This window comes from Bactrocera oleae, chromosome 4 (genome assembly GCF_042242935.1).
Source record: "Bactrocera oleae isolate idBacOlea1 chromosome 4, idBacOlea1, whole genome shotgun sequence".
Classification (NCBI taxonomy): domain Eukaryota; kingdom Metazoa; phylum Arthropoda; class Insecta; order Diptera; family Tephritidae; genus Bactrocera; species Bactrocera oleae.
The window spans coordinates 45802308-45813101 of NC_091538.1; the positions used below are offsets into that span (position 1 = coordinate 45802308).

General features: G+C 34.8%; 1 protein-coding gene across 1 annotated transcript; it reads left to right on the forward strand.

The window, feature by feature from the left end:
* The first annotated feature begins 1963 nt into the window (after nt 1-1963).
* On the forward strand, nt 1964-10487 carry LOC106624030 (integrin alpha-PS3). The gene is made up of 14 exons (XM_014243693.3): nt 1964-2242; nt 2312-2572; nt 3933-4033; nt 4103-4255; nt 5041-5219; nt 5272-5496; nt 6091-6193; nt 6276-6851; nt 7308-7437; nt 7832-8194; nt 8256-8325; nt 9249-9685; nt 9749-9884; nt 10232-10487. The coding sequence occupies exons 1-14, from the start codon at nt 2055-2057 to the stop codon at nt 10361-10363; spliced, it is 3054 nt and encodes a 1017-aa protein (XP_014099168.2). The 5' UTR covers nt 1964-2054; the 3' UTR covers nt 10364-10487.
* The last annotated feature ends 307 nt before the right edge of the window (nt 10488-10794 follow it).

A 10794-nucleotide genomic window follows, 5' to 3' on the forward strand; every position in this document is an offset into this window, starting at 1 on the left:
TTTTTTTTTTTTATAAATTTCACAATTCAACAAATTAATAGCATGCAGCTGCCATAAACACTGAACGATCGAAATCTAGCCCTTGTATGGAAAACTCTTTTATTTGACGAGATATATTTTCGAAATTTGGCATGGATTATTCGCCAAGGCAAAGTTACAATCTTCGAACGAACAGATCGGACTCCAATATGAAATTACTTATTGGTAAACATAATGTAGTAACATATTACGGTTGTTTATAACGCCCTTTAAGACCGCATGACCACTTCTTACTTTTTCACTTTATGTGTTTGCGGTCCAAATCTTTAATACAAATATTTTTCGTGGAAGTGTAAGTAAGATTCAGCACGTGCCCCGTTTTATTGAGAGCGTATTATGATTGCAAAGAAACACTCTTAAAAACCAATATCACTGTGGGCGGGAGAGCACTTTTCGTATTCGTTGGCAAGATTAAGATTCTGCAAAATTTGTTATCGTATTCCAGAAACTCATGACGAATAAATTTAAATAAATATTTACATATACCATTAATAATATATGGAATTTTTTATCTATACATATGTATATATTGTTTACGTCACGATTTAATTTTTTTCCAATTGGTAAGCAATTCTTTATCAGTAACAATTATTAATACAAGTATATGTATGTATGTACATATTACCCAATTAACATAATTTTTTCGTATTTGATGACCTCTGGGTTATATCGTTGCTAGGGTTCAAATAATTTGGTTCGACGTGAGATTTTCGGAATGTGTGCAGATGTAGGCTGAAGCAACAGGCTCTTTCTTAAGTCCATACGATTTAAGTATTTTTGTATTCTATTGGTTGATCGAACCAGTTAAATTTATTATTGTTGTTGTAGAGGCAAACAAATTCTTAATACAGTTCTTTTCAATGCATGGGAGTATGCGGATACATTAGTAAATTACATCATTATGATTATATATATTTGTTGTTAGTTCGATTCGTGACTCTCTTAGGATAGGCTAATCAATATCAATAGTGTATTAGCAATCAGATGAACATGAATGTACATATAATTTCCATTCTCATTTAATTTTTGTATTTCGAAACTGGTGATAGATCATTCACTAATTTTTATTATATTATATATATTATACAAAACCTAAAAGAATTTAGATTTGATTGTTGCCACAAAACCTTAAACACAAATTTAAATTTGGATCAATTTTTACTGCACAAAATCGTGTTAAAAATCATGCTTATTATTTTTGGAATTGATAAAAATAAAATAGTATAGGTTTTTATGAAACACTTAAAGTATATTTTTAAAAACTAATGGTACGTTATAGGATGATATTTGAAAAATATTCTGTTACATTGTTATGTAAAAATATTAAAAAAATGTGGCAAAAAGAACAAGGGTTTTTTAACAGCTGCACTTAGCGAACTCTAAAAGTTAACTGGGCGCTATACTTATAGCTTCTGATATAAAAACACTCGGAATTAAAGAAATGAAACTAGCGCACTTTATTTCCCTAAGCAATAGCGCAATTTTAATGTCGTTTTTAACTGCCTTTTCAAAGTCTTCATAACCTCTACCAGATCATTTCGAACGATTTAGCAAATATTCCTAAACTAAAAGCTTTCGAATTTAAAAAAAATCAGAAATCGCATCAAATCAAACGAAAAGGGATAGAGAACGGCGAAACATGATAGATGGAAAGTTGATATCGAAAAGAATAAAGTTCAACATACCTTCAGCGCATTTTATGCAACTGAGTCAACATTTCCGAGTACTTTTTGAACAGAATTTCTGCTATTTTAATAACCGATGTATGTTATTTATCCATATATTATATATTTGAGATGCTGGATCTACAACCACACATGTGTTATATATATATGAATTTTTAGACTGCATTAGTCGCGATTTTGTAGCAGTACATTAGTAAAGCGATAACAATTAGTCATGTTTAAGACCCAAATATAAGTCAAGCTCACATTTGAAAAGCATGCTCACTTTTAGTGTGTGCTGTTGGATAGTTCGAGTCGGTTTGTTATTAAATCTAAAATTATTTTATCAAAATGCACCTCATCGAGTTACTCTGCCTAATTTTGTGTTTAAATGTCTATGGTATAGAATCGTTTAATTTAGCTCCAAAACCAAATCTTATAATCAAGGAACCATTAAACGAAGCGCTTAAAAGTGTAAACAATACCCAAAAGCCGGACAGTTCCTACTTCGGTTACACGATACTTCTACGTGAGAAAAGGTAAACTACCACAAAGTGCTGCCTAAGTATCTAGATATGTCTATATGATACCAAATAATTCTTTTTAAGCATTATAATCGGTGCACCACGAGCCTTAACCGAAGATGCAATTCGTGGACCGATTGAAACGGGTGCCATTTACAAATACGATTTTGCGACCAAAAAAGTGAAGCCATTTAATTTGGAAAAAGTTGGGGAATTTACGAATTTCATAAATCTGCAACAAAATACAGAGCAACAGTGGCTAGGTGGGTCCATGGATGGCGGCAGCAGTGATGAGGAGCCGTTGATTTTATGTGCCCCGCTAAAAACAGCCACTGTGGGCTATAAGTAAGTTTAGTAGGATATATTTAAGTTGGTATACTAGAGCATATAATAAAGAGAAAATAACAGAAAACATGAAAAACCGAGTTAGGGAAGGTGGATTTGAGATGCAGACGCATAATAACCATATAAATAGTGGGAAGTATTTGGTGATGTGAAGCAAATTATTTATATATATTGTATAAAATAATTCTGGTCAAATTTTGTGAAACTGTTGTCTCACTGGTGGTTCAAAGTCGGATTATTTTCAAAATGATTTCAAATGGCCGATACCTCATTATTTTATTATATTATATAAATTAGAATATTTAAACAAAATTTTATAACTTTAAAATTAAAAGCCTAATATTTTCTCGAATCTTTTTGTGAATTTTCAATTACGAGAATTTTAAGTTAGTACTTATTCTTATCAAAGCTGGTGCAAACATTCCATACTTTAACAAAAAATAAAAAGCAAAGAAATATAAGAATAAAGCACAAAATATCAATTTCGTTCATAAATGAGCAAGAATTTCGCTAAGCTACACAACCGCAGACGATTTGTCCGGCTTTAAGGAATGAACGAAATGATTTGGAACTAACTTACAATCTTATAGAAGATCAAACAATTCGTCAAGTAAGTTGGACTCTTAGTGTAGACACAAGCCAGCTGTCGGTTATGCCTCCTTTGATGCTTTGAAGAATCGACATAGATTGCATTTTCTAGAAAGTATTCGTTATTCATTTGAAGGAAATCTAACTGGAAAAGGTGTTTTTATTTCTATTCCTAATATATAACCCATCCTACGACGGTAAGAAATGAGCACGATGAGTCGTCGGTGTTGACAACTGAGCCGTGTTTTCAGAAACAAGTGTGCAATATTTCAGATCGATATCTCAAAAACTGAGGGACTCCTTCCTTAGACACGAACGGATAGACAGGCAGACAGACGGACAGGGTTAAATGACTAAACTTGTCACGCTGACTATTTATATGTACTTAAATATTATATTAAAAACCAATGCCACATTTCGGGAAAAACACGTTCATTTTATTATTATATTATTGGGGAGAAAAAGATGTGAGCAAAATTTCAAATCGATATCTCATAAACTGAGGGAATAGTTCGCGTACATACACACAGACTGGCATGGCAAAATTGGCCCAGCTCATCATGCTGATCATTTATATGCCATATATATTTTATAGGGTTTTCGACGGTTTCTTCTACCTGTTACAGACTTCATGGCAAATTTAATAGATCCTGTTCCAGATATAAAAACAAAACGAAATTACTAAAATTCATATGATTCCACAACGCACGTTTAAAATAATTAACAACTTTAATGCTTATATATTTTCTTTCTAATTTTAACCGAAAATCAGTCAAGCGTTTATGCATGGCATTTGCTATTGGACTAACAACACCCTGGATGATGACTTACAAGATCGAGTTTGGCAAATTTTAAGTCCATTTTCCGCTAAGGGTTTGTTCACTATTCAAGTTCCAAACTAATTATATGGTTGTGTTAAATGATTTTTTCATATGTATTTAGGTAAGCAGGATAGACAGGATGTCAAAGATGTCAGAAACAAAAATGTACCGCTATTTGGCGATCTGCGATATGGTGAATTTGGTTTCAGCGTGCAATTAACGCCGAACAATGAGGAAGTTATATCCGGATCACCAGGCGTCTACAATTGGGCAGGTAGGTGCAAATTCATTATGCTCCCTTGCATTACTAACCCGGAAAACCCATTTATTGGCATGACTAAATTGTGTCGACTGTTTCGATCTTATCTCTTGGTTGTATTAAACGCTGAACACGATTAGAAGTTTAAAAGGTCTAACTTGCTGTTGTTTTCAAATACCATCAATTAAATGAAGAATAAAGGAAGAAAAAGCTGAGTCTCATTCCGCTTGAAACTCATCACAGATATTTCTAAGAGACTATGAAAACTTTGCATAAACGTGCACCAGAAACCTGTCATTCACTCTGCTGTAAGGGGTCGTTTTAATAACTCGAAGCTGTACCAAACAGAAGGTTCTAAGATGCATTACAAAAATTTAGCACAAATCTGTAAACAATTCCAGTGGAAATAGGGGAAACGATGTTTATGATTAAAAGATATACAGAAGCGATTTTTGATGTTCGAAAGTATCGTAGATCTTCGGTTTTACTCTATCCATTGTCTTCTCTTTATGAAGCCATTAGCGTGGTACTTTTCCATGCTTACTCTTATAGACATAATTTTAGAGAAAGCCTTAGTTTTAAAGGTCGTCACTAAATACGGTAGGTGGCCAACACAAAAATATATACCCAAGCTAAAACAGGCCTATAATATTATATATAAGGCTTAATAGGCGCCTTAAAAGCTTAGGTGGATTAATAACAAAAACTCGGATTATTCGAATTGATACCCTCATATTCAAGCATTTGTCTATCGATTTTGTTATTTTACGCGCGAATAAAATGTATTTGATATCCTCCAGGAACGGTAATACACTTTAATATGAAGACTCAAAAACCCAAAGCGACAAAACACGCTACAGCAATGTCAACATATAAAGGATATGCTGTGGGATGTGGGCACTTCAATGGCAACAATTCGGGGAAGTTGTCTTACGTAGTTACTATGCCAAATGCGAACAGTGAAAGGAAATTGGGTCAGGTAAGTTCGCTTTAACTAAATTAACCCACTTCCACCATAACTGCTTCTGTAGGCACACATTTACACTGCATCGCTAAGTTGGGATAATACGTTCCACTTGCAAAGGGGAGAGTCCGGTAATCAATATGGCGAGTATTTCGGTTATTCCCTACTGGTGGATGACTTGAACGGTGACGGCATCGATGATATGCTCATTAGTGCACCATATCGTATAGTTAACGATATTTTCGAAGCGGGTGCGGTCTATGTGTTTATAAATCGTGGAAATAGACATCAGGTATGAACCCTCAGTAATTGTGTGCATACATACAAACATATATATCTACAAAATATAGACGTGAATTCGATTAAAAATTGACTGGATCCAGTAAATAACTACCATTTTGCGGGTCGTGTGGTCGCATTTGGTCTTCTTCTTTTTCTTAAACATTTGCTTAAAGTACATATTTATTCAGAACCAAGACTTGAAGATTTGTCCTGCTTTTACTAAGTACGATAGTGCCGTTTTGTGCGGCACACTTTTAATTTAGACCGAAATTATTTTGAGGTGGCTATTTAGGCCTCAGATAACTCAGGATTTGCAAATCAATCCGACTGAGTTCGATTACAAACTTCAATCAATCGCGAAACTTAACCTGAACTCAGAATTCCTATACTCGTAAATGTTGAAAATCATTGGAATATAAAAAATAATATTGTCAATTTAAGGAATCGTTCAAAAGACGATACCATACAGTGGACGGCATTCAGGCAATTAATATATTACTTTCTGAATGGGCTTACATTAGTTCACACAATATTAGAAACCTATGTAAATATAATAATTTATATACTATAATGATTCCTTCACTTCTTTATATCGTTCTTTAAGTTGAATTTCAAGCAAACATTGTTGGAGTCTCCGTTCTCGAGTAGTGGACACTTTGGAACTTCGTTGGGTAAACTGGGAGACATCAATGCTGATGGTTATAAAGGTGAGCTCTCTGACCACTTACATATATTACTTACCATTTGCTTACTTAACGGACTTTTCCTATTACATTCCCATATCGACAGACATAGCCATTGGCGCTCCCTTCGCTGGTAATAATGGCAATGGGGCGGTGGCCATCTACTTTGGTGGTCCGAACGGTCTCGAAATTCAACCACGACAGATATTGAACGTGAGCGAGGACTTAGTCCGCAGTGGTGGCATGTTCGGTCACGGCCTCTCCAGAGGTGTTGATATCGATGCGAATTCCTATAATCTGGCTGTCGGCGCACCAAATGCGGATGTGGTGTTTGTTTATCACGCCTATCCGGTGGTGAAGATTAATGCAACAGTCCATCCAAAAAGTTTAATAATTCCAACAAATACAACAAGTTTGAAATTCGATATATGCATTAACATTCAGACTAATTCGACGAAGATTCGAACACAAGAGGTGCTACTCGATCTCAGTGTCGGTGCTGAAGAAAAGCGTATAAATGTGGCGCATTGCATTAGCAAGGACCCCTTCGTGGCAAGTTTTACTCCACAATGTTTGCCATGTAATGCCACGCTCTTATCCGATGACCGTTATATATTTGTACCGATAATTATGGAATTGACTTATCGTTTGAAAAATGATGGCAAGACGCAAAAGGACTCAGGTGAGTAACAAAATTATATAAAATTTTAGATAAGTTTGACTAGTCAAAGACTTTTGAATCAAGAACAGGATGTCCTTATGTAGAGTCCTATTGTCTTTTAAAAACACAACGGACGACGGAAAATAATACTTCCTCTGTCACGAAAGCCAACTTTCATGCAGACGTTGTTGAAGAGAGATCTTCTCAGACTTTATATTTTGACTCTCTCTACAAGATTGATCAAATTAAACTAAGTCAAGATGTTATATCTGAACCCTTCGTTTTTTAAAAGCTAAAGCCATTTAACGGATGGATAATATGATATTAAATGATAATAGCAAACCCTTTACTAGCTGTTGTGAACTAAGCAGAGCTCATTTCAAACAGTAATACTGTAAAAGTTGATCGAAAATATTTTCCGAATATACCCGAATCAATGTCTCTCCAGACTTTAAATATAGCCTTTTTATTTTACAGAATTTTGCATTGATTGTGCAGTGGTAGATCCTGCTTGGCCAAGCATGGCGAGAGCTGAAATCCACTATCTACATAATTGCAAGGGTTCTGTATGCTCCGTCGATCTGCAGTTGCAAAGTATGGAAATACCGTAAGTTATTTTAAAAGTATATAGTTGAACTATATATGCATATGTATAGTTTTGGAGAGTGAGAGGTGATGGACCAAATTTGATTGATAATCGACATCGCAAAGGTTTAATATTCAATAAATAGATACTAGGATTATTCCATTTATTATTATAATAAGTGTAAAAATAGCTGCATGTGCCTCAAACCCCTTAATTGGAACCATTAGTTTTGATGGTATTACTATCCATAAGTTAGCCTCAGCTCTTCTGAGATCGAAGAAAATCTGAGACTTTGGACCTCCAATAGAATCGGACCAAACTGAAAATATTACACGCATGGGTCCAAGTCCGGGGGAGGGTCCAAGTCCGCATATAATATATAAATTTAATTTACCTTCTTTCTTTCTGATACCAGTGACAATGTAGTATTGGGCAGCGACCGCATATTACCACTCAAATATGTCATTACCAACGTGGGCGAAGAAGCCTACAATACCAGACTTATCATAAAATCCTCCTTAAACGTGCCCATCGCCAAAATGCCCGCCGAATGTATTGGAGATTTTGCTTGGCATGTGATATGCAGCATTGCGAAGCGTCGGGCCTTCAAAGATTCCACAGAACTAGAGCTCAGCCTTGATCTAAGTAATGTAGTCGGTGCTACTGAAGTGGGTATAAATGCAACTGTTCAAAGTACGGGAAATGAAAGGCAGCCAATTGATAACAAATTGTTTGACAAAGTGAAACTTACAACAACAGTTGAGATTTGGATAACCGAGTGAGTCGTTTACGAATTTAGTTAGAAAGTAATTTTACGAATAATTCACTTCAATTTACAGGACTTCAATGAACAAAATTTTTGCTGTGACTGATGGGAAAGAGAATATTCCGGTTTCAACGGCTTTTGAGGTGAGTTTAGGTGCTGCTATAGTTAAATTGAACTAATTGCATTAAAAACTAATCATAGTATAAACATTTTGAAAAAGTATTCTTAAATTTTGTCATAGAAATGACGTCTAGTTAGGAATCAAGTCGTTTCCGGTTGAGACTTTAGAATGTTATATGAATTTGGTTTGGTGCTCTATAAACTGAAGTGTTTCTCTTATGTTTAGGTAAAGTCTGTGTAGAGAAGAACTTTACCAGCAATACTAATCTATGCCAGATAACTTGGGTCACATCATATTCACTGCATGCCTTTAAAAAGTATCTGTCTTTTCCCAGTAGGTATCCATGCGGCTAGATTGAAAATCTTACCAGATGCCAATCGTAGCAATTGCTTGAACGTAGATAATTCAGATTCATGTTTCCACTATGCGTGTTTTCAGACATCCCAAAAGACTGTGTATAGCAGACCAAGTGACACCAATTGGATGATTTCAGGACAATAATAGTTGTATTACTTCTTCAAAGACTGCTGAGGAGTTTTCTGAAAATAAAAGGGTTAAACATTCCAAAATGTTCTCATTTACTCATGAATACTCTACTGGAAATTATGGACCAATCATGAAACAGCTTCCTGAAGTTCAAACTTACATTTCAAACTCAAGATGATCCCAAATTTGAGAGTTATATAAGAAATTATAAATTTATTACCTTAATAATTCTTAAAGACTATGTATTTTTTGTGGCTCTTCTGTAGTACTCCTCTCAACGCTGCAAAGATCGATCGTAGTTTAAATTTTGCAAATCGAGTGTTTTTAACATCGACCTAAACTTTGAAGGGTACCGAGAGGTTACTAACCACAAATAAGACAAAAGAACTCGTCGAAAAACTTTCAAAATAATGGAGTTTAGATTTAATATATTATATATCTATATACAACTCTTTACAGATACAAAATAACGGCCCCAGTCCGTTGAGTCACTTTCACTTAATTGTTGATTTTCCCATTGGATTCAGTGGCAGCAAATATATCAGCAATTACTCAGCTTATGCTTATTCCAACAACTTTGAGTATTCGCCTTTAACGTTCGACGACGTATCTGCACCAGTGTCACCAACAACTACCGAGATTTTATACTTGAATTATTTGCCCGAAAATCACACGACTGTCGTCAGTTGCCAGTCAACTGAAGACTTCAAGTCGAAAATGTCATGCGCCTTGAGTGATTTACTGCTGACGAATGCCTTATACCCTGGCGAGAATATCACGTTGGCATTGAACTACGAAATGAACTGGAAAATTGCTGAGAAGCTGTTACTGAGCAATAACCATTATTTGGCCCATGTTGCAATGGTGAATTTGAAGTCTGATACACCACTAAATACGTAAATAACTAGCTACTTGAATACAGTGATTATATTGCACTCACATATGTTTTGTGTTTTTAGAATCCTAAGCGTTAAAAAGCATTTCAAAGGCGCCATATTTGTGAAGATCGTTAAACGTAATCTACTCTGGATATATTTGGGCGCAATAATTGGTGGTATACTCTTGCTTATTGGAATGATATTACTGCTAAGAAAGGTAAGCAAATTTGATACAGTTGTCTCGTGAGTCTGTGGTGAATCGAACAAACTAAGCAATAGTCACGCATACAATAGATTGAGAGCGGAGCACGCGGTTATGTGTACTGTTTAATGAGACAATCTCTGTTGAATTTTATTGAATAACTGTTTTGTTTTTCATAAGCAAATGAGAGCAAACTTAAAAATATGCAAGCAGAAAAATGGCGAATCGAAGGCGGCTTATGTTGCAGACGAAATATTTATGATCATGTGAAACTGCATAAGTGCCTTCTAAATCTTCTGTTGATTAACAACAAATATAATATTTATTTTTCTTGTTCTTATTTAAATATTTCTTCCTTTCAGCTGGGCTTCTTTAAACGACTAACAAAGGAAGAAATGACAAAGAATTTGAATGAAAAGCTTGAAATAGCGCGAATGAAGGAAGATCTCGATGTGTGTGTTGCTGAAAAAGAAGATGATTTAAGCAGTTCTTAGTGTGTGTTATTCATTATTTATAAAAAAAAATTTGTATAAAAAATTAAGCCGATTGTTGCTAGTGCAGACATAACTGCCCAGGGGTTTCCGTTGCGCTAATAAATCTTAAATATCAAAAAAATTTAATTCTCCAGAACTTAAAAGTGGAACTGAAATTTCATAAAACTCTATTTTCTAAGTTTTCCAAAAGCCTGCTTTTTCAAATTTGAGCAAACTATGTCCCCCTCCAGTTTATAAATGATATTATAAAGCGTCAGGAAGGCTTAAGAAAGTTTAAAGATGATCTGCCAGCGTTTCTCGTACAGTCATATCATAACTTGAGTAAACAAACGCTAATTTTAATTGAGAATGCAGCTCTGAAAGTAAAGTATCGCTTGTCAAATCTTCTAAAGATGGTATGTATTTCTGAATATATGAATTTATAGTGAAAA

What these genes read in the sequence shown, in the direction of transcription:
- LOC106624030 (XM_014243693.3), top strand. Translation starts at nt 2,055, where the DNA reads ATGCACCTCATCGAGTTACTCTGCCTAATTTTGTGTTTAAATGTCTAT. An exon ending in CAAGACGCAAAAGGACTCAG is followed by an intron (nt 6,852 to 7,307) that starts GTGAGTAACAAA and finishes TTTATTTTACAG; the next exon opens with AATTTTGCATTGATTGTGCA. An exon ending in TTGCAAAGTATGGAAATACC is followed by an intron (nt 7,438 to 7,831) that starts GTAAGTTATTTT and finishes TTCTGATACCAG; the next exon opens with TGACAATGTAGTATTGGGCA.